Genomic DNA, 25,049 nt, shown 5'->3' on the forward strand with positions numbered 1-25,049 from the left:
ATTCCTGCTCTAGCTCATCYTATTCATGTCCTTCATTTTCTGTCCCAGTTGTAAGTTCTAACCTTGCAGTCATGCTGTATAATGCATTTGTTCCTCAGAGCTGTATGTCTAGGACTCTGCYACCTCTCATTTTTACAATGACAAGATGTTTTATCACAGTCTTGTCTTGCACCAATCACATCAGGCAATCATCTGTCCAGCTAAATCTTTATCGGTATGAGTGTACACTGTGTAACATTTTATAAAGCTTATGAGTATGCGTATGTTGAGCACCTTTTATTTCTCCTGAGTAACTATTATAATGTATTAAACAAAATTGAGTTATTAAAAAAGACAAGCCATCAAATATTTTCACAAATCTGAATTTCTTTCTTTTAATTCTGTCTGAGCCAATCATTTAGACTCCTGGATCCAATAGTCTGTCTTGTACTGGCAGGTTTCTGACTCTAAGACTGAGCTTGTAAGATGCTCTCAAACTTACCGTTTTAACTTTGGTTTTTGTACTGCAGGTTGTGGTGCAGGATTTGAAAAGGCTGTACTTTTACTGACGGGCACTGAGTTTTTCTTGGAGTTAGCAACCTGAGCAGGGTGAGCAGTGGATGATTTGGGGCTCCTCCTCTTGATTTTCCTTTCTTCCATTTCTTCTGACTTAAGAAATAAGTTTTCTGCATCTAATTTCTTGTCCTATAAAGTCAAGAAAATTTGTTACAAAACATCCAGTAAAACTCACATTTATAATAAAAGCACAGTAAAAACAAGCCACAGTGCACAGAATTTTGTAGTTTCTTCAAAGATCAGCAGTCACTCCTTTCTTCAAACAAAAGAATCCAGTTTTGGGGAGAAGCTGCCCAGGCCCATTTGATCAGCAAGAGTCAGAAATTAAAATCTTCTGCATTGGCTTCAGCCTACAGGTACCTACAGAATTATATTATTGTGTGTGTCTCATGGATTATTACTACAAAACACTGCRACTCCTCAAGTACAGGACAATCAAAATACTAAGAAATAGTGGTGGCATGTGGCTGCTGTTTACTCATCCTTGCCAAATAACCTCCTCTGGGTGCAGGGGGGCCTAATCTCTCTRAGATGGTACTACCCAAAAAATCACTTGACTTGAGGAAACACCTCCTTTGACCGCTATAATCAACTTAAGAACAAACAGGAAATTTTAGACACACCAAAATAAACCCCATGGCATAAATATCGAAGCCAGCTCTTTCCAGCTTCCCCACCTCTGGAGACTCTGGACCCACAAACGCCACAAGTTAGAGCAACGACTCTTGCATTTTAAYGAAGAAAAGCCTACATGATATCATTGTTTTATTAACACGGTCACTCGTGATCYTGGGCGCCACGGTTCGCACGCCGTCTTTCCTTCAGTCCCAATCGCTGGCACCGCCAGAAAAGCAAAGTAGCAGGCAGGAAGAGGCTGAGGCTGCCGCCCCCAAACCCCGACTTGCGAGGCAGCCGAGAAGGGCGCTTCCCCCCCCCCCCGCCTCAACCCCTCACTAACAGCCACCGACGCCACCGCCCCACCCCCTCCCCGGCGCACGTTAAACGGCCGCCGGAGCGCGAAGCCCCGCCCCCGGCGCTCGCTACCTGTGGGGAGGCCCCGCCCCCGGCGCCCCGCGCGGCCCCCGGCCTCGCCGTCCCCCGCTCCCCCCACCACAGCGCCGGCGGGGCTCGACCCGGCGCCCTGGTCACATGATCGTGAGGAGGGGCGGAGCTGCCCGGCCGCCTCAGCGCTATGCATTGTGGGAGCCCGCCGCGGCGCGCCGGTGGCGAGCATAACAACTACCTCGCCCAGAACCCTCCGCGGCAAGAAGCCGGCGAAGCGCTAAGAGCGCGTCAGAAACGCGCAGGCGCGGGGTACCGATGCCGACGCGACGAAAGYGCGTCGTACCCCCATGCGCATGCGTGAAAGGACGGGCGTCTTCCCACTGCCCGCTGCGGTGGGCGGGGCTGGGAGGGGGCGAAGTAGCCGTTAACGGCTGCTTGCAGCGGACCTGAGTGGGGGGAGTTTCTCGCCGAGCAGGGGAGGCAGCGGTATCCTTCGGTGAGCCGAGGCTGCTTTCARAATCAACAGCTGTTTCTAGCTTGAATGTCTACACATGGCATTACATTAATAGCGATTATAATAAAAATGTGCCAATGCCATAGATACTTTGGGTACGGCACACTCAGTGTGCTACGGCAAGAAGCAGTCAACGTCCATCCTTTCCTGTGCCAGCTGCCTCGACAGCCTCTCTGGCCTGGCACTAGCGCTGCAGCTCCAGGTGCTCCTCAACTGCACCTGAGGAGACTGACTTCCTAATCCCTCACAGCTGGCTTTAGGCCACCCGAGTAGGAGCCATGTGCTGCATGCACGATGGGCAGCTCTGGGTTGTGCGGCTGTTCGCAGGCTGAGGGCCCTCTGGTTAGCAGTCTGCAAAAGCATTTTCAGGCTCATAATGGGGCTGTGAAATGTTGGGGAAAGCCAGAATCAAAGCAGCAAAGCATTTCTGTAACTCTTTAGATGAGTAAAATGTCAAATATGTAAGGGCAGCAGAAAGGTTAGAAAATACATTGTTTCTCCTGGGCAGTACAGCATTTCATATCACATGACTTCTAGGGCAAGACCTGTCTTTGTCACCCACAGAGATACAGAAGCTCAAACATGAACATTTTTGTAGCTTTGAAGCTTTAGTCTGATGCTGGATAGATGCTGGTCAATGAGAGTCTCTGTGCTCCAGATGGCAGCAACAGTATACACTCTTGATGTCTTTATACCCTGGATATTTTTTACCTTTCTCGTTGCTAAACAGAGTAAAAACTTCTCTTAAAATAGCTAATGTATAACAATTATTTTCTTAATGCTATCATAATAATTATATTCCCAGTATTTGTAATTGCTTTCTTTCTTGTTTAGTAGTTTGACAGAGTGACAGAGGTATTTACGTGTTACTCTGATTTAATTACAAATATAAACCCTCAAATAATGAAAGAATTTGCAGATGGTCAAGGTAACTGTATACTAATATGCTTGGAGAATTACTGGAAGTCTCAGGTGGTAACTTAGAAAATCGTGTTCCAGAGAATACTCTGCATTCTTTTTTTTTTTATTTACGGGTATGACTTTTTCTTAGAAAGAAACTTCAATAATTCTATSATAGCCTAAAAAAAACCCTATTTTTAAAATCTAGAAATAATTTCCCAACTTCCCTAATCTCTTTAAAGCTTAAAATCATATCTTTGAAGAAAGTCATGGGAATCCGTTATTGATGACCTGGCATCCTTGAGACTAGAGAGGGAAAACGTGAAACAAAGATGTAAAGTCATATTTAAACCAAAGAGAAATTAGTTGTAGAGTATGGTATTAGTAAAAGCAAGGTTTTGGTTAAAATTACTTTTTACAAGATTGCTTTCAAGACATTAATTTGCTTCCACCTGTTTAGGCTTTCCAAATGCTTTTTGTTGTTGTTGTTGTGATCACACAGACCAGGTTTCCATCTTGAATATTTATTTTTTAAAAATATTAATGTATTAGTATTACTTTTGTGAAAGTATTTTGCCCTAAATCATCTTTATTTCTTAATAATTGTTTTCAGTATATATGGAACAAAATTGGTATAAATCTTTAACTATGACTCTTATTTCCAGCTTAGAGGTGGCTCTAGTTCATCACTCCTTTCCTAGAACCCTTGCTCATTACAAAAGCACTGAGCAATTTCCTTGGTGCTGAACTAAATAGCTCTCTTAGAACTCTAAAAGAGTCAGCCCACAAGTTAAGGAAGTATTTCTAGAGAAGATGTTGGGTTAACCTAGTGATAGCTAGAATCTAATATTCTTAAAATATTCTTTGTGAGGCCTCATCTAGGAGTACTGCATCCAGTTCCAGGCCTCATCTGGAGTACGGTGTCCAGTTCTGGGCTCCCCAGTACAAGAGAGATATGGAGCTACAGGAGTGTAGGGCTACGAGGATGATCAGAGGGCTGGAGCATCTCCAGTATGAGGAAAGGCTGAGAGAGTTGGCCTGTTTAGCCTGGAGAAGAGAAGAAAGGAGATCTTAGCAATGTCTACAAATACCTTAAGGGGGGYGTCAAGGGGATGAGGCCAAACGCTGTTCAGCAGTGCCATGCAACAGGACAAGAGGCAACGGGTACAAACTGACACAGGAAGTTCCTCTTGAATATGAGGAACTTCTTTASTGTGAGCATGACAGAGCACTGGACCAGGTTGTCCAAAGAGGTTGTGGAATCTCCTTCTCTGGAGATACTCAAAACCTGCCTGGATGCAATCCTGTCTAACATGCTCCATGTAACCCTGCTTGAGCAGAGGAGTTGGATTAGATGATCTCCTGAGGTCCCTTCCAACCATTCTGTGATTCTGTGATTTTGCATTTCTCTTTGCTGAGCTTCATGAGATTCCTGTCAGTTCATTTCTCCAGCCTATTGAGGTCACTCTGAATGGCAGCACAACCATCTGCTATATTAGCCACTCCTCCCAGTTTTGTATCATCTGTAAACTTGCTAAGGGTGCATTCAGTCCCATCATCCAGGTCATTCACAAAGATATTAAACTGTTTTGGCCCAGTATCCACTACTAAACTGCACTAGTAACTGRCCTCCAGAAGAACTTTGTGCCTGTGATCAAAACCCTGTGAGCCTGGCAGTTCAGCCTGTTTTCAGTCTGTTTCACTGTCTGCTTATCTAGTCCATACTTCATCAGTTTGACAATGAGGATATTATGGGAGACTGTGTTGAAAGCCTTGCTAAAGTCAAGATAAACAATATCAGCTACTCCTTTCTTGTCCAACATGCTAGTCATTTCATTGTAGAAGGGTATCAAGTTGGTCAAGCATAATTTCCCCTTTGTAAATCTATGCTGACTACCCCCACTCAACTTCTTGTCCTTCATATATATGAACATGGCTTCCAGGATTATTTGCTCCATCATTTTCCCAGGAGTTGAGGTGAGATTGACTGGCCTGTAGTTCCCCAGATCCTCTTTCTTGCTCTTCTTGAGGACAGGAGTGACATTTGCTTCCTTGCACTCCTCAAGAACCTCCCTCAATCACCATGACCTTTCAAAGATAATGAGATAAAGAGGCCAGGCGCCTCAGTGCTCACAGAGGCATGCCAGCAGATCCCATGGATTATGTAAGTCCAGTGGTTTAAATGCTCCCTAGACTGAGGTTAAATCTACCTTGCTTCAGACCTTCCTGTTGGTCTCAGGGGCCTGGGATACCTGAAGGCTGGTCTTATCAGTAAAAAACCAAGGCAAAAAGGGCACTGAGTACCTTTGTCTTCTCCTTGTCCTTTGTCACCAAGTCCCTATTCCCATTCAGCAGAGGACCCACATTTTCCCTATTCTTCCTTTTGCTGTTGATAGACTTGTAAAAGCCCTTCTTGCCCTTCATGTCTCATGCCAGATTCAGCCCTTGGTGAGCTTTGGCTTTCATAATCTTCATTCCTGCCTGCTCACACAGTATCTCTACATCCTTCCTGGGTCACCTGCCGTTGCTTCCACCTCTGATACACTTCCTTTTTATGTCTGAGTTTATTCAGGAGCTCTTTGTTCATCCATGCAGGCCTTTTGCCAACTTTGCTTGATTTCCTGCATGTGGGGATGGACAGTTCCTGGATTCAGAGGAGGTGATCCTTGGAAATCAACCAGCTGCCCTGGACCTCTCTTCTCTCCAGGACAATATCCATGGGATTCTTCCAAGCAGGTCCCTGAGCAGGCTAAAGTCTATTCTCCTGAAGTCTAGGGTTGTGATTCTGATTTTTTTTTTTTTTGCTTTTCTTCCCCCCCTCCTCCTCTCATGATCCTGAACACCATTATATTATGGTCTCTGCAGCCAAGGCTGCCTCCAACCTTCACATCCGCAACCAGTTCTTCTTTGTTTGTAAGTATGAGGTCCATCAGAGTGTCTTCCCCTTGTCAGCTCCTCAACCCTCTATGCCAGGAAGCTGTTGTCAACACACTTCAGAAACCTCCTAGATTGCTTGTGCTTTGCTGCGTTGCCTTGCCAGCAGAAATTGGACAGTTCAAATCCCCCAGGAGGACCTGGGCCTGCAAACATGAGAACTCTTCCAGTTGTCCGTCCTCATCTACTTCTTCTTAGACACCCACCACAGAGTTGCCATTATTGGGTAGCTACTAATCCTGCTCTCAGCTGGCTCTTCATTCATCCCAAGGCAAAGGTCCATGCAGTCCAGCTGCTCTCTTACACACAGGGCAATTCCCCCTCCTCACTGCCTGGCCTGTCCTTCCTAAAGAGCTCGCATCCAGCGATGGCAGCACTTCAGTGGTGTGAGCTATCCCACCACACCCTGTGATCTTGATGAGATTGTAGCCCTGCAACTGCATACAAACCTTTAATTCCTCCCGTTTGCTGCCTTTACTGTGTGCCTTAGTGTACAAGCACTTAGTGTACAGCCACAGAGAAGAACCCAGTTATGCTGATTTCCAGGAAAAGGTAAGAACTTCTGCCATATGCTGTCCTCTCGGCACCTCCTTATGTGCATCCATACGTTTTGGTGGGCCCTCTTCTGCCTTTTTTTATTTTCAAGGTCTGTCTTGTCCACTAGAGCGGAGACAATGCTTACTAGTCTTGTGAAAATAATGAATGTTTTAGACCAGAGCAGAGTATTTGCTGAAATCTTATTTTAAGAGGAGGTAGAATAAACTTCCCTAATTCTGACCAAACTCAGTCTCTTCCCTTCCTTTTACTTCCTTTCCTTTTCCTTTCCAAAGATGCTGTGCCAGTAATCACTTTTATTTGCAAATACTCTTCTTTTTTGGTCKTCTTAATTCACAGAATTTATATTATGATATATATTATGAAATTTAGTCCAATAATAAACCAGAATAAACCACAGTTGGAAGAGTGTTGTGTGATTATTGTTCATGAAAAGTAGACAGACCTCAGTCTTTGAAAGTAGAGATTCAGAAGATCCGTAAAAGGTAGCAGGGATAAATAATGCTTTCCATTAAATGAGAAAGATCCACTGTTCTGTCATACAACTTTATTCCAGTGATAGATGGTCCCAGGGGAGTTGGACTGATCCAAGCTCCATGTTAAATAAGGTGGACTCTGTTGCTACTTTTAGTAGCAACTAACTAGTAGCTGTGTCTTGTCTGACCTTGATTGCAATCTTGAGTTAGTTAGTAGGAACATAATTTTCAAAGCAGGCAACATTAGCAGAGAGTGCCTATCTAGCAGCTATAATTAATAAGTTAAGGCTCCCCAAATCTATTTATGGTTGCTATCTCTGTTGCAGAGGAACTCAAACAATTGCATTTCTTGTCATTACTTGGCTCTTCCAAGCTCCTTATCTTTGATGAATTTTGACTTGAATGTTTTGCAAATCTCTCATTGCTATGGCTGGTATTTTGTCTGAGGTTTTTTGTGTTTGTTTGTTTGTTTATTTCCATCTGACAATAGTTTGTTTCCTTAATATTTGCAATGAGATTTTAGTGTTTATCTAAGAAACATGCTGCTCATAACTTGAYGCTTTTTGATGAAAACCCTCAGAAACTGTGCAGTACATATGAAGGGCAGTATAATCTGAGTCATTCAGACTGAAAGCACTGGCCAGTGGTTAGATTGATGTTTGCAAGAGTAGAGCTCAACATAAAGCTGTTGTATGACTTAAGAGGTGTGCAGTGAAGATGTGTCCCTACCTCAGTCTAGACCTTGTGTAATGTCAGACAACTGATTTTCCAGTTGTACACTGATCTTGAACCTCCTCATGTATTTTGAATTAGACCCAAGATCTATTATTAGACTATTAGATATAACAGTGCCTCATAAAGACTCTTATGGGATGTACCTTTTGTAGGACTCAAAAGGTGACTTTGAGTCTGAAAAGCACTGCTGTCGAAGGTTGCATTTGCAGTGAATCTCAGATGAAAGACAGGGARCTAACTGTCCACTGAAGATCATTCTGCAGTGAAAATAATTGTTCAATAGTAGCACGCAGCTTGTGTCTGAAGAGATGAATCTGCTGTGATACATGATGAACTGTGTGGCTGCAAGCAATCTGTATCAGAGATTATCACTGATATGCTGAAAGCTCGCTTGTGGAAATATCTTGCGACAAAAATATCTTGGGAGGTTTACATGTAAATGTCAAGTGTTGTAGGACAAAAAGTCACACATGAGAAGAAAGAAAAATTTGTAACACTGGAGAAACATTAAACAAAAGATGGTAGTGTAAGACTTAAGGAAAAGGCATAGAAACAAAAGTGCTTGTTTATCATCATCTTGGTTCCTTAATACCAAAAGCTTCTGATATCTGGCTTGGTATACATTACAGGAGAACAAGAGCTAGCAAAATTCACAAAGGCTTTAAACCAGTCATGAATTCTCAGCCATAGAGCTGCCCAAGTAGAATCCTAATTCACTCATATWTATATATATAGAAGACCTGCAAGAAATGGGAAAAAGTAAGTCTTACAGACACGTTTTTGTAGTCATTTGGGAATTTTTTATGAGATAAATACAGTTTCTGTAAAGAAAATTCTGAAATATTTGTGTTCATTCGGCTCTGACTCTTTCCCTCATGCTTTATAAACAAGTAAATGTACCCACCTTGCAGGTTGTATAGTGTTTTTTTCCTGTGGTTAATGATGTTCTGTGTATGCAGAATAAAGCAAAGAGGTTTAACTATTAGCATGGAAGGTGACTAGGTATTCTTTGTTTCTACCAAAGCAGTTGAAATAAAGTATGTTGTGGGCTCTTTTTTTTAAATAAATGGAAATTCTTTCCACCACAAATGTAAATATATTTTCAAATTAATGTTATTTTCTTATTCAGAAAATAGTTAGATCCTACAGTCAACCCTGCTGCAGCTTAGCTTCTCTAATCAGGGATCAAGTAGATTAACATAATTTCTCATATAAAACAGAATATGAACAGTGTGCAGTTTGCCCTGGGATACCTCAAAAAAGCCCTACAATGTAAAGTGTGCAGGTAATATTTTGCTCCAAGTGCATTTGTTATCACTGCACAGTACATGATATTAGAATTATTATTAAAATTTCTCTGATAGTCACTTTTGTATCTGATTTAGCAGAGTCTACAGTACAGATAATTGGAAAGGCATCTCTTAGGTTTTATTATAAGTTTTCAAGTGAAAGTAATTTTATGGTGAATAATTAATTTCTTCTAAAAGATAATAATAAGTTAGGAGCAAATAATCAAAGGTAATGTGGTCCTGATTTGATACTACAAATTCTGCAGATAACTGTTGGCTGAAGTCAAATAATGATGTTGTACATTCACTAAGAAAAAAAGTATGTTTTGGGTTATCTCCACTTAGATGAACTTTTGYATAAGTTTGTATTGTGGTAATGATTCACAAATAGGAAAACACTTTTTCTTCCTTTATAAGGCTTTTCTCTGACAACACCAACAAGCATTACATTGGTAACATTTGCATATACTTGCTGATTGTTACTCCAAGGGTAACAATGTTTTAGTAGGAACCATTTTATTGGTAAAGAAGCAAATTACAAAGTTAATTGAATCTGATTTTGTTTACACGTGGATATGTCATTACAAACTAGAGACTCACCTTTGAAGATGCTTTGAAGAACTTCAAAGAAAAAAGTCTCTAGTTTGTATTGAGAAACACATGCAAATAAAATCAGATTCTTCTTTTTGAAAGCCCCATTCAGTTRACATGAGGTTGCAAGTAGGTTCTTAAGGCTTCCAAGGAAGTGATGAAAGCTTCTTGTTCGTATTTCATATCTCAGATGTATTTCATAGGGTGGCACCTTATACTCATGGAAGCATGATACTGCTGCAGGRTCACCTTCCAAAAAAATGCACAGTATGAGGTGTATCTGTTCATATGAAGTACCTATTTCTTTATTATGACTAGCAGCATGACCAAGTGTGTGTGTATTTATCATCCAGGTAAATATGCAGGATAATATAGCCAAGCTGAAATAAGACATAGAGAAAATTAATTAATACAGGAAATAATTTGGATCATGTAGATYTGGCACAACATGTATGTTCCACTTTGTGCAATGATGACAGATGGGCCCTCAGGAAACTCCACTGGAGTACACATGATTTGGATATCTGAATGAATAAATATAAGCATATATAAATATTTAGACTTCTATATTGTTATTGAACTATATTATATTCTATATTATTATTTCCTCTCTAACATCAATAGTTCCACTGAAGTCAGTACTGTCACACAAGAGCATGAGTAGTTTAAAAACCACCACTATTTTGTGTGTATCCAGTGCTGGCTTACTGCAAAAAAGCAATACTTTGTCATTTTCCAAAACATTAACTATGTGACTTGCTTAAAAACTACAAAAACCTTGTGCCAAAATGTGCCTGGTGAATAAACTGTCTCCTCAGGCCAGCAAGATGGTGAGTCAGGCAACCACATGGGACTAATGAGGGGGGGGAAAGAAGCAGAACAGAAGACATTTGCAGAATCACTCAGAAGACAAGATCTTCTAGGTTATATTAAGCCTGTTTCTGAAGTAGGATTGCTGCTCAGAGTGTTCCCTCTCAGTTTGCCCCAGTTTCCTACCACACACATCTACATCTTTAGCTCCTTCATACTGTTCTCCAGTGACYTCTTGATCAGTTCTGCTGCAGCCTTCCTCACTTCTGGGGCTCTCTGTTCTAGTCATGGCTCCTTTCCTTCTTTTTGCCTATGTGGATCTTCAGTTCTCCTCTCCAGCCATGCTTTGGCTCCTTGCTCTAATCATTGTGTTCTACTGTTGTCCTACTCAGTCCCTAAGTGGGTGAGATAATCTTCCTAGAATCTGGGAGATCCCTAGGAATGAGAGCTGAGTCTACTTATCCTGGCATGTTTGATGAATTCCATGATATTGCTAGCAAACTGTAAGAACACAAACTGTAAAAGCAGCTCCATTGATAAGAGCAAATGCTCATGTAGCCCAGTGTCTTAACTCCAACAGTAGCCAATTGCAGAGACCTACAGAAAACTATAAGAAGATGGCAAACATATGTGATGCTATCTGTAAGGACTTTTCAACCTTCAACAAATTTGTGGCTCAGATGTTGTTCCTATGAGCGTAGTAATTCTCAGTGGGTTTAGCCTCTGTGAACTTATCCAGCCTCYCTGTAAACTCATGGAAACTTTTAGCATCCATGTTTGACAGGGAATTCCACAGTTTAACAACCCATCATACGACTAACCACCTCTCTTTCTTTGTTATTAAGATTCTGAGAAATCAGAAATTACTGTTATGCTGCAGAAACCTCAAGAATTAGGTCTCCCAACAGAATGCATCCACTCTGTGTCTATTGGAAGCTAGCTGTCAGGGCCCTGAGGGCATTACCAGGCCTGAATGCCCTGACCTGAGACCCTCCCAGCCACTGCCCCACTGCCCCTGCCTCCAAGTGGCAAGGAACCCATTTCAGCTCAGGCCTGGTCCTTCAGCCCTGTCTGAGCTATGATGTAGGCATGTCTGCCCTCAGCCCTGCCTTCAGTTCCTTCTGGACCTTTTGGACATACATTTTATTTTGCATCCAGCCCTCTCCGGCCCTGTCTCCTGTTGCTCCTGACTTGCTTTCTTTGGACCTACATCATTGCTTACCATGTTGGAGGCATGATGGACCCTGTTACTGGCACCTAGCTCTGCCCACTGTGCTCAAACCCTGTGGGATATCATCCTATTGATAAGGATGTGGCCTAAGCTGGGAGTGCTTCCACACTTTGTTTCCCAAGGTCTTCTGGGCATCATAAATTCTTTGAACAGTTCTTCAGAATCTCCCTCCTTTCTTTCTGAAGATACCCTTCTAGATTTCCCTGATGAATAGGAAAAAGCCTCTGTCCCCAAAATGGATAGTGAGACCTTTTCCATGAGTTTATAGCATTTTTCTGCTTTAAAAGATGTTATTTTTTGTTGCTGAAGGTAATCAAAAGTCATTCTGAAGTATACCAGAAATATGATTGCTGCTGAAACTTTCCTGCCTGTGGCATGCACTAAGGGAAGGAGCAGCAATTAATTCATATTCTGTGTTTTAAACAGATGAAGATGAAAAGAGAAGATGCCAGACCTTTTGTGGAGATGTAACTGAACACTTGTTACTGCTGAAATTTTCTGGGGTGGGAGGGAAGAAGAGATCTTTGTGGGGGGGGGCAGTTTCCAGCCGCTTCTGCACCCATTAAATTATACTGGGAAAAAAAAAAAAAAAAAAAGGCAATCTTGGGTTTCTGAGTCCTGAAATCTATCTAGCGTCAGACATTCACTAGCAGTATCTGATTCCTGTTTAGTAGCTTCCCAATGACAATGCTAATGCTAATATCAATTCCTTCTTTGACTTAGATGCCAGAAGTCTGGTGAGGATCTAACAATTTGATTATTAGATCCTGCAAGCAGGTCCCAATATAGTGTATCTTTTTGGAGGCGGAGGGGCATTTTATATGCCTGGAAAATTATTTTAGAAGAATAGTATTAATGTGTTCCTTTATCAGTTTGGATTTAAGATTTAAGAATCATTGAAACAGTGGCTGGAAAACACCTCTTGGGGTCATAGGATCATAGGATAATTCAGGTTGGAAGTGACCTCAGGAGGTCTCTAGGTCAAAGCAAGTTCAGCTATGAGCTCAGAGAAGATTGCTCAGCGCTTTATCCAGCCTGGTCTTGAAAATCTCCAGGGATGGAAACGGCACAAATGTCCTGTAGCCAGCCTCTTTCTCAGAGCAGGACTGTTGTCACATCAGGTCAAGTGTGGCTTTGTCAGGCCAGGTCTTGGAAACCTTCAAGGATAGAAATCTCTAGGTAACCTGTTGGTACTCACTACCCTCCTGGTAAAGAAGTTTTTCCGTATTCAACTTCGATTTAACCAGCTTCTGTCTATGTATCATGTCCGAATTTTTAGCTATATAAAAGCATAATAATTTTCCACGTTCCATGTATGTTCAATAGACCCTGCTGAGCAGGGAGGTTGGACTAGATGATCTCCAGAGGTCACTTCCAGCCTTACTGATTCTATGATTCTATGATATAGAAGTTACTGTATAGTTGCATTTACCTTCTTTGTGATTTGTTGCACAATTTAAATACTTGTAGCATGTGTTAAGATACTCCACAGAAAAAGCATTGTGGAATTGCACATTATTTGTTTTAATAATCCTGATGCTATAGCTGGAAAAGGAAGAAGTCTATCACAGGATCTGCCAGGACACCCAGTATTTCAGAAATGTACTCAGCATAGTCCTGAATCTAGTACCATAATTTTTAAGCCTCTCTCAGAGGGGTAAAACCAAAATTAGTGAGAAATGCATTGAAGGTTCACCAGTGTTTAATATATTCTCCTTTAAAAATATTTTAAAGCCTTTCCCATGTCTTTAAATGCTGGCATACTGTAAAATGTGTAGGGTTTCTAGAAGGATAAGACTTACAGGGAATGTAGTGGAGGGAAAGCAGGGAGAGAGAATACTTTTTACACAGGAGGATTTCTAATCCCCTTGCTCAAACAGTGTTTGTTCACATGTTAAAAAATATTATAATCAAATGATATATACCAAACTGCATTAACGTCCATTTTACAAATTTGATCATAAATAATATTTCTCACAGTACTATCCCATTGATAGACTTGAAAGAAAGCTTGGACAATGTGACATTGTTCTTTCAAATGTTTGCATGCACATTCAATATTAGATAACAATKAATCTCATATGTGCTTTTAAAATAAATCACAATAAAACTTGGAAAACTCCTTCATCCTTGGGAAACATTCTGAATTATTTTAGCAAATATTCATTGCATTATAAATTTAATCATGTTCCTAATTGTTCCAAGGTCAGCAACATGATGTTTACAGGTGAGCAAAACAAAACTCCTGTGAACCAAAGGGTGTGGTAGATTTTAGAAACAAGAACAAAGCAGAAAACACTTGACAGAAGACTTTCTTCTATAAAGCTGGGGACTTGCTAATACAGAGTATGGTTTCTGATATATATTATGGAAATGATATGTGGAAAGGATTGTTGCATTTTATTTAACCTTGAATTCATAACACCTGCCCTTAGCAGGTATATTGCTCTTTTCCCCTTTTAAAGACAGAGGAAATTGAATATTGTTTATGATTAATTCAGCACAAGATAGAATATGCAACTTGTATCACAAAGAACCAAAGCACATCTTTTGTTGTTTTCTGTAGCCTCTTTTTTTTTTTTTTTTTAACTGTTCAATAATTTATCTCAAAGGGCCATAACGGAGTGAGATCTTTTCAGAATAGAACAGTCCTAAGGCAGCAATTGAAATAAAATACTCACTTCAGTTGGTTTAATAGCTTGGCTAAATGCGTACTAAAATTGTTTTATTTTTATAATATTAATTATAAATAAGAATTAATATTTAATATCAGTAGGATAAACAATTCTTCACTTCCCCCATATGAAATGCCAGTGAACAGTATTGGTAGTTAAGCATAACTACAGACTCCTAACTCAAGGGCTCTGAGGAAGAACCAGCAAACACAGTTTCACAGCAATTTAAGGCTCACCTCTAGTATGCACATACATAGTCTTGTGGGCATAGTCATCTGCATGCACTTCTGAATCTGAAATTATACCCTCATCCCAGTGGTGAAGAAATCTGTGCAAACTCAGAGATATATAATAAATAAAGACAATCTCTACCACCAAGATCATACAATGGGTAGATACAAAACAAAAAGATTTTTAAAAAAATAAAACAATCAAACAACCTGGATCTATATGATCCACCAAGGTTTAAGCACAGCTGCAACCTAATTTCTGTCAAAGATTCTGTGGGCATCACAGACAAGGAAGATTTTCAGGGTGTTTAAGGAAGAACTTGTAGGTTAATTTTTTGACAGATCTTCTGGCTTACAAGCAAATAATGCAAACTTATTTTCTTAAGCCACACAATGTTTTTATTTCAGTTATTATGACTGTATGTAAAACTTATTTTCAGATCCCTTTTTTGGGTAAATTCCATATACAAAATCACAGGCCTCATTTGGAAACTTCGATTCAATTCAAGAAAATCCAATATTTTTTCTAGGTGAGAAGGTCTGCGAAGATTATGCCTGCAAACAACCAGGAAGATAAGGAGGTACTTTTACTGCATATGCAGGTACCTTTACTACATATGCTGAGAGCATCTTCCCAACTGAGATTATTAGCTTTATATCAAAGTAGGACAGCCAGTTGCCAGCAGTCTGCAATTCTTCTCAGTCAGATTTGCATTTGGCCTCAAGTCACTTATCTGAGTTGCTTTGTAAAACGAATTCCCAGAACTCTTTCCCCCCTATCGCTTGGTGGCTCAGTATAAATACAATTGCTATGGCTTCTTTAAAACATTGACTCTCTGTTCTAGGCTGGAAGATACATTGCTGAGTCGTTCCACTGGCTGTGTGACATCTGCCAAAGAGACATTGCCAATCTCATTTGTAATTTCAGACTCTGTTTTGTTAGGCATAGACAAACACAGAACTAAAAACATGCAAAAATTTCTTCCCTAATGAGGATTGAGGTATACAGAAAATATTTGTATAGAAAAATGTTTCTAAACAATGCATACACTAAACAGTATAACAATTTCTTTTTAATACAATTTTACTCCAGTAACTGTAATTAGCAAAGGAGAAGTTGAAGTTTTAAAGCATCCTTTACAGTGGAGACACAGAGGAGCAGTAGCAGCAAGAGATCTCAGTTCCACAGACAACACCTGTGGTTGTGTACACTGTATTCCTGTATAGCAAAGGTGGCTTCTGCTGCAAAGTATTGAAAACTAAAATACATAATAGAATACAATGGACATGTTCAGCACTATTCCACTGAAGGCAATCGTGTATAGCCTAATATTTAATTAAAGTATGATATACTAGATATTAATGAGAAGACTTCTATTTGAAGACCTTAAGTTCATCTTAATGGAATAAGAAGTTTAAATGAAACCTCCTTATCAAAGTATATTAAAAAATAACAAATCTAAGGAAAGACTACGTCTATAAAGTTCAGTGGAAAATAAGTATGTGCATTTAAAAATTTTGGTTATAGATCACAGTAACTGTATTAGTACACAACTGCAATTATAACCATCATTAAATATAAACCATAGAAAAATCAACACATTAAAGAGCCAAACAAAGTACAACACTGTGAAAAGAGGGTTTAAAGTATTTTCTATGTAAGTACTACCAGAGATAAATTTGAAAACATTTCTGAAAGCAAGCATAAGGGAGTCTGCTGGAAGGAGGCTCAAATACAGTCAGCATTTTTTTTCTTCTAAAGAAACTATTCCTTGTGCTGAAATTCTTTAAACTTTCTTTCACCCCAGAGGAGAAACTTTAAAAAAAAAGCTAGAACAGAACTTATTTTTGCTATATTTCACTGTATTTAAAAGTTGTTTCCTATGTTATTAAGAAAATTGTTATATAGGTTTTTTGTCTTGAACTGAATAAAAATGGTTTTGCTAGAAGTGCTTAAAACTTAGCATACTCATAGTCCTCTGAGGAATGCATACTCTGCCAAGTTTGAAAACACTTGGAATAGAAAGAAGGTCTGAGTAAATCTTGCATACTGGGCTACATTTTTTACTGATTTATGAACAACATGCTGATGCTTAGCGTGAATTGTAGAGTTTGTCTGATCTATGAAATGAAATAAACACAGTTGCATAATCACATATTTTGTACCCACAAACTTTTGGGAATATTCAGATAGCAGTACGTGCTAAAAGTCCCAGTTTTGTTTTTCTCTAATACTACCCTCATTTACAATAAATAWTTTTTTTTGTACAAGTCAGAAATTCTAACATTTATGCTTCTGCAACACCAGTCATTCCGATTGTTTATACTTGTTATAAAGTAGCGGTATTACCACCACACTGGTCACAGAAAATGCAAATGTGCCACTAATCAGAGGTATCACTTTTCGTTTCCAGCCTGGAAGGAGCATAGATCCTAAACTGTTATTTAATGCAGTTAAACTTTGCCACTCAGTGTAATTTTTCAATAGCCATAAAATAGCTTTACCCTTTAGTGTCAGGGTTCCGAACAATTATTTTGGAATTTGAAAATATTTCACTGTTAGACTTTTTATTAGCAATATGCCAGTTTCTGAGATTCATTGGGTTTATAGGCAGAAACACTGAGCTTTGCAGCATGAACACATTGAAACTCATTCCAAATAGTCAACGGGTATGTGAAATTATGCACAGCACATAGTAAGATTCTATAAGCTAAAAAAGGTATCAATGATCTAGCACAGTGGTAGATTCTTCTCAAATAAATATTTTTAAGAGTCAGTTAAAAAAAAATCTTTTTCTGGAGTGTAACAAAGAAATCACACTGTAAATACCCAAAACACGAACAGTTCACTGAACTTGTTTAGGAAATATTTTGATACTGGCTTTTTTTTTTTTTTTATCTGCAGGATTTAACAAGTATCCAAAACATTTAAAAATTTGAGAGGTAACTTCAGGCGGTGGCAGAGTCTGTTGCAGATCGCTGAGCACTGCCCCCCTATAATTTACCAGTAGCTGGTTCATCTGTGGTGTAGATCACAGTGATGAACCACGCTAACTCGCAAGGAAGAGAATGGGAATCTTTTTCCATGCCTGAAGCCTATACGCTGTCTGTGAGGTGCAAGCAGCTGCAAAATACCAAGAACCATTTGGCACCGACTGGCATACCACTCATCTGTGTACCTCATCTGAAACACAACAGGGCTGCACATTTTTAAAAAGTGGGGCACATAATTATGGCAAGTACTTTGCTGTAGTTGTAGTGATTGATCATGGGAAGCTAGTACCTTGGGAAAAGATGAGTTCTATTTTTGTGAACAGTACAGTCTGTATACTAGGGGAGCAATTTAAGTGGCTCTTCTTCACTGGATATATTGTTTGTCCTGAGCCATTCATTCCGGAACATAATCAGCCTAGTTAAAAGAATGCAATTTCAAGTCTTGTTTGACTGAATTGATTTTGAACTATTTTAGGGGGTTTTACTTAGGTATTCAGTTAATGAATCAAAATGTAAACTGTGTAATTAGTTCAAGGGATACCATATATAACATGATTAGAGAAGATATAAATGTAGTCAGTGTCTTAGATAAATAAAAATTTCCTATGGAATTTACAAAAGCTTTCAACACAAACTGTTCTTATTAAAGCTAGAGACAGCAACAAAAGACTTTGTTCAGCATTTATAACATCTCCATATGCCGAGCCTGATTTTCAGCCTGTGATCACTCCAGCCTTTGTTTTTCCAGATGAAGTTTTTCTTTTCACATTCCTGTCCTACAGTGATTTGTTTTATACATACTGGTAGCTATGTTAAGTCAGCAATAATTAATAATTATGTTATTAGTATTTAGATGAGTGTAAATCCTTGTGAAGCAGAAGCCTAAACACTTTTTCAGTAAAAAAAAAAAAAAAAAAAAAAAAGAGAGAGAGAGAGAGACAGACAGATAGACAGAGACAGAGAGAAGTTCCTTTATATCAGTTAAAAAAAGAGGTAAGTTCCTTTACATCAGAAGTTTCTTCTGCCACATAGGAAGTGAGGAATTCACTTTGTTGAAATGCACAGAAGTGCACTGCCTCAACCAAATGAAGAAAATTGGTATGGCAGCTCTAGGAGTAATTTTACCAATCCATTGAGATAATCTCTCAGCAACTTGGTTTCTCTATAGGCAGAATCAGCTTGGGGCTGTTTCCATTTTACAGGAACTGCAGTCCTAGAAGCCAGTTGTCTCTGAGCCCCGTGCTACCATAGTGGCTGTCATCTCTTTGTGCTGTAGTTCTGTTGAAAACAAGGACCAAAAGTATCTAAACATCATTGTGTGCTTTGAGCTCTGAGGGGGTGTAATGGTATGCTTAYGTTTTTGTAGTGATCTTTCAAATCTTTTTCTAGTCACACCTTAAGAGTTTTCCCCACCATTCTGTTCCCTGGAGAATGATACTACATATTGTTGTGGCTTGAAGTGCAGATAATGAGAGCAGATTTTTCAGCAATTTCTTCACAGCGTGTCAACAGCCTCATTTTATGCAGCAGAGCTGCAGCAGCTCTACACTGAGAACTTAAGATGCTTGCTGAGCAGGCTACAGAAGCTGAACTCAGAAATGGACCTTCTTTTCTAAGTTCACAAAGTATTTTCTCATGCATTTAAAGATGTTCTTCAGAATTGGTATTATTACATACCATCTTTACACTCTTGCCTCTAATGGACAGTTTCTTTTTTCATTCAATGAAAGTTATTACGGTGCTTCACAGCTTCCCACCATGCTTAGAGAAGAGCACAGCTTGGGAAAAAGACCTCTGAAACATTATTTTCAGCTCTCATAGATACTTGCACAAATTGAAGGTACTTACTAGAAGCAGAAGCATTTTTATTATTATTACTTCAAATAAGTAACTCAAAATACTATTTTATAKAAATCACAGTATTAAAACCTATAAATACATATGGTTTCAGATGAAGCAATTTAACTCTGGTTCCTAGACCTTTTATTGTGGCTAAAACAGAAAAAAAAAAATACCAGAACCTGCAAGCTTCTGCTGCAGATTTTACATGCAAGAAAAGCATACAAAGTGCACAGATTGCATGTCATACAGATACCACTATCAGCTTGTCTCATCTATTGAAGGCAAGTCCAACCCTAAGTCTTGCTATGCCTTTTTTAAATTCTAATTGTTATTCATTTAACGCTAAAAGGTCTGCACTCTTCCCATAACTCCACTTTTCTATCCATAGGATGCAGTTTAATGAAGCAGCTGAGCCAATCTAATTAGCTATACAGTAAAAGACAGATGTCCCTGCTCCTCCTTTTTCCCTTGCTCAATCTCGACCATGTCCTTCAACCATTTTACTTTCACCAGCTCTGGCACTTGTTAAATCACACGTGAAGCTGATTCAACTTACTAAACCAGCACAAACTACAGAATAAGGTAACAGACCAGGCCTTTCCTGGGTTAGTGAAATGAAACAACTCAGCACAGAATCTGGGAAGTTCAAGAGTGAGCATAGGGGTGGACACTGGACTATGCATCTATGAGCAGGAATGGAGGGAAGGAAGCAGGAGTGGGAGAGCTCTTCTTTTAGTGGCAAAGAGCTATGAGATCTGTTTAGTTGTGATGTTGAATCATTCCCTGAGGCCATCACAACTACTACTTTCTTCATGATATCATTCCTACTGCAGTTAGCGTTGATCGTTCCATTGCATGATTGCTAACATGGCTTTTATCCACAGATAGCTGTGTAAAGATAGAAAAATGAGAAGGGATTTGAGAGCCTTTTAGCTGGCAGAACATAGTGTGCTGACTCTTGCACTGTGTAGATCTGCAGAGCTCTAGCTCTGGAAAGCACAGGGACCAGCTGGCAGAACAACCCTCCAGTTTTAAACCACAGGCTGGACAGATTTGAAGAATAAGTTAGCTTAATGTTAGGATTGAGAAAAGACAGAGAAGAGAGAAAAAAAACACTGGAACTGGTGCACAAAACCACTACCCTTCCTTCAAAATAGCACTCAAGAAAATATTAAACTCTTCTACTATGAAAGTACGGATACATTTGCAGAGGAGTTGGGTTGAAGGTGTTGGAGTTAAATTGCTAGCTTTGTTTAATGGTGAAGGTAATACAGTGAAAGAAATCAACAAAAATACTGTAGAAAGAAGTAGAAAAAAGAGGTCAGCTCAAGGCTTCAAGCATGTGCATGACCCTGGGATAAGCTGGAAAGCAGAGCTTGAGGTTGACAGAAGTTCAAAACTCTGAACAAGGAAACTCTCTCCAAACACCCTTTTCAGGGAAACGGGAGTTTGTAAGCAACCTGTATCAGAGAAATATCTATCATCATCAAAAAAAATCTGTTATTAGTTTAAAAGAAACATGTACAAGATTCCCTTTTTGGACAAGGAGGGAGACTTTTGAACTATGTTGGATAAGGATTCCAGTAAACAAAAATACCAGTTACTGGCACTGGCAAACTGGAAGAAAGGTGATAATCAGAAGTTCTGCTGTATCATCAACCACAGCTGATCTTCAATCTAGCATGCTGGTGTGGAGATTTAAAGAAACCCAGTAGAACACCTAGCATTTTTCTGTGGTAATTGGTTATTTGTTAATATTTATATACCACAAAATAAGTATGCAGTCATGAGTGACAGATCACAAAAGAACATGAGTAAAATTCTGGTACCATTTAAATGAACAGCAACATTTAATTTGACTTCCAGGGATCTTTTACTAATACTATAAATTTTGAATGTACTTAAATGAACAATTCAGGGAAATTTTGTTAGGCAGTCAGACTGACTCCGTATTTTGTGCATATCTTATGTAGGCTTCTCTGAAAAAGATTTTTTGCTGAAGACCAAAATGTATCATAATTGAAAGAGCCCAGTGTCTCAACAAGACTGGGAGCATCCACATACTTTTGGTTAACCAGGAAAGAATAAAATGTCAGAAAACATATTTCTCTTGCAGAATTGCCACTATTTTAAGCCTACACCAAACTTGTACAGCTCAACAGCCAAAGCAGCTCAAAAATACAGAAGCTGACCATGTGCCCAAAACATTGAGCTTGCTTTCTAAATTACAAACCAGAGCTTATTAGTACTGCTCTGGGAGCAACTGAGAACCCAACAAAACAAAAACAAAACCCAACCTCAACATACTGCTGTTATGTCAAAGTATCAAGTCAGTTGTTTTTTTCCTAACATAGTTTGAACCTGTGGGCTCAGCTGAACCYGATGATCCCAGACAACCACATCTAAACCACCTGCTTGGCATGTAACTATAATTTCAGGAAGAGCTGATGTCTAATGCTCAGTGGTTGGCTAAATAGCTCTCTGTACTACTGCTCCCCCTTTGCTTCTGACAGCCTAAATGGATTGCAGAAGCAAGTAGAAGGCAGGCAGCACTACACCCGCAACAGGCAATGAGTAACTTCCACAAGACTTTCTTGAAATAGAACATGAAAGTTATTGCATGCTTAATTTGGTAATTTAACTTGAGGCTTAAAAGCAAGCTTGAAACAAGTAACCTATAATTCAGAAATAGCAAACTTCCCAGTGCTAGCATGGAAATCAATAYTGAATTGAAGATCTTAGCAAACTTACCACTATCCTTTCTTCTGTCCTCCCTGTTTGCACCTCCTGTCTTCAAGATTCAGTTCCTGAGAACTTCTGCCATTCCTAGCAGAGAGTGTTTGATGGTATAAGGGAAATTAGAGCCAGGACCCTGATTCACAGCGCTGCGGGTTGAGTTGCCTCGAGAAAGCTGCTGCTGCCTGCTTGGCTRCTCGAGCTCCTTCAAGGGAGGCAGCTCAAAGCAAAGCAGCCCGCGGATCCCCCCGAAAGGTGACCGCAGCCCCCGGTGCTGAGCCGMATGTGCAGGGCCGCGGCCGCGCGGAGCCCCCGCGGGCACCGAGCGGCGGCGGCGCCGCCCCGGCCGGCGGCCCCGGCCCCGTTTCGGCCCCTTCGCGCCGCGGGCGCAACCTGCCGTCTCCCTTCTGGCAGAAAGGGGGAGCTCTGCGGGGGGAGTATGACAAAAAAGCATCCTCAGCGCGGCCAAAATGCAAAAGTATTTCCCAGGGAAAGCATCTGAGGCAAACAAAATGCATGGGCATCCAGAGGTGTCCATAAGAAAGTCTGCGTAGAAATGCTAAAGGCTTCCTTTCTAACACGATGAATACCTTAAATCTCCAACTGTAACTGTGACTGTGTTCATAATCTCCTTTCCCCTTCTTATGCCCTGCCCTTTTGCGTGCAAGGGAACCAGACCATATTTTACTGGTTACAATTTATCAATATTCATATTCCATAATGATTCAATTTTTACATTTTTCACATTTTTTTCCTGATTGTTCCACACAATAGCCTCAGAAAAATAGATCTGAGCAAATTAATAAGAAAAAAAGTATTGTTCTGGAATAAACATAAAGACTTTGTTTTTTTCAATAATAGCAGTGCRTTCTTCAATTCAGACTTATTTCTTAACTTGGTTTAACTGTCAGTGTTGARAAGACCTTATTTTTCTGAAATATTATTCCTACCAGAAGTATGCAGGGTATCAGAGCAGTTCATTTCCAGTCCGCAAACATAAGAACCAGTGAAACAGGTCCACTGCCAGTGAAATTCATCTAATTCACAATAGCTGAGGATCTTGGCTGCATTTAAGTATTGCCTAGAGCTTTGACTTAAGTAACTTTAAGTCAGAATTATCCCTTGGGCCCAAATATTCTACTTTAGGCCCAAAATGGTATTAAATACTGTCTTCTTCTTGCTTATAGAAAAGAACATGCAAAAATATTTGCAACATCAATATCTAGATCTGAATTTTCTCTAGCATGAAAGGATATTCRAGTGCTAAATCTATCTTTTAAAACTACCTATTACTAAAGCTTCAAGCAAAATARAAATGAGTATTTTCCAATCAAACATATATGCATATGGTTTTATGGTAAGCTGCAGTCTCAGCAGATAAGTTGTTGTGGGTTTTTTTTTCCCAGCAGTCACCTGAACTGCATTCTTTGCTTGTTTTCTTTGTAATGTGTATTGTATTTGAGTCTACCTAGTACTTCCTCTTAATACTCCTACAGTTCATATACATACAGATACAAAGCTACACTTTYCTTAATTCAAACATCTCAGGACACAGGCTACAGTTTTTATCATATGGCTATGCCAAACAAACCCGTCTAAGAACTAATGAAGACATTATGTCCCAAAGTAAAAACAGAAGAATTTAATGTGAAAGAATGACTGCTTTCCCTCTTCTGTTAATTGATACTGACAGCTTCCCTATTGCAAGCAATAGCTTAGGATTCCTTATGTGTTTAACCTCTGATTAAACACCATTTAACCTGTTTGTACCATGTTCCCTCTCACCAATTTCTGGAAATACTGTACCTCAATTTTACTGTCTCTAACAGAAAATCAGAGGAAGTTTTCCAAGTTGGGAAGTTATCRGTTGGTAACTTTTTTGGACTGATGCCTGGAGAAAGGTGTTTTTGTTCTTTAACACTAGATTGTATCACTTTTTTAAAGAAAAATGGAAGATAAAAGCCTCTTTCGCTTAATGTATGAGAAGAATTATTGCTGCAAAAGTATTTCCTGTTAATGCTTGTATGGGCCACTCAGTTGTTTGGTTCAGTTTCCATTGCCTGTAGTCTTGCCTTCGAACTCCTACAGGCACTAAGCAGCTTTGGAAAAACTTCTGGTAGAGTTGTTTTCTTCAAGTTTCCCTCAAGTAACTGAGGCTAAAGCTGTATAGGAGAATTACTACAGTTCACAATACTTTGTTACAAATTTTGCTGCCCTAAGATGCCAGTGGGAGGGACAAACAGATCTGTCCTTCCTCCTTCAGCGGGTTCTGTTTTTTTTTCATCATGTAGAACTAACTCATCAGTGGCAGCTGCGGAGGGCAAATAAAGTTGGATATGGAGTGAAAAGGGACCATATGACCACTTTTCCCCAGARTGCTTTTCTTTTCTTTCCTTTTTTAATAAGTCTGAGATTTTGTTCCTCTTTTTACCATACAGTAGAAATGCAGAGTCAGTAGGCTGTTACCCAGTTAAAATCAAATAGTAGCTGTCAACATTTGCTAGTGGACTACACTGGTTTTATGGAAACTAGCCCCGTGGAGCAGCCATCTCTATAAAGTGCATCCTGATTTTGTCTTACGTAGGTGAAGGGCACGGGACTGTAAGCGTGAAACGGGTGCCTCCAGTCTATACTAGAACTAGGTGTCGGGGTGTTTGCGACTGTGACCCTTGCCGTCGAGCTCTCTTTCCCCTGCCTTTGAGTAACATCTCCGGCCTGAGCGGCGGCGAGGCAGGGCCGGAGGCCGAGGCGAGAAGCTCGCTCGGTTTCGCGGGGCAGGGCGAGGTGGCGGCGGCCGGGACCGGGCCAGGGTCGGGGTCCCTGCGGCGCTGCCGGGCGGCGCGGGGCCCGCACGGCCCAGCAGGCACCGGCTACCTTTGCTGTTGGCTGGCCGGGGAGGGTGAAGCTCTGGTATAGGCTCCAGTTCAGGGAGCCACAGGTAGGCGGCGGCCTCTTTTACTTTTCCCAGGTTGTAGAG

The 25,049-nt window shown here is 40.1% G+C and overlaps 1 protein-coding gene across 3 annotated transcripts in view; it reads right to left on the reverse strand.

Moving 5' to 3' along the window:
• Positions 1-22,208, reverse strand: part of CCDC28A (coiled-coil domain containing 28A) — a 30,022-nt gene extending 7,814 nt beyond the window's left edge. Inside the window, exons 1-2 of one of the 3 annotated variants that reach the window (XM_085299293.1) lie at positions 22,088-22,208; positions 482-684 (exon numbers count right to left, since the gene is read on the reverse strand). In XM_085299293.1, the coding sequence (XP_085155419.1) occupies positions 482-639 (158 nt within the window). In that variant the 5' untranslated portion in view covers positions 640-684; positions 22,088-22,208. Of the gene's footprint in view, positions 1-481; positions 685-1,306; positions 1,472-1,599; positions 1,650-22,087 lie in introns of those variants that run through there. The other 2 variants (XM_085299290.1, XM_085299292.1) reach the window with 2 other exon arrangements.
• Positions 22,209-25,049: the final 2,841 nt, after the last annotated feature.

Source organism: Rhea americana, unplaced genomic scaffold, assembly GCF_003343005.1.
Source record: "Rhea americana isolate MKP2758 unplaced genomic scaffold, rheAme1 scaffold_149, whole genome shotgun sequence".
In the NCBI taxonomy this organism is placed as follows: Eukaryota; Metazoa; Chordata; class Aves; order Rheiformes; family Rheidae; genus Rhea; species Rhea americana.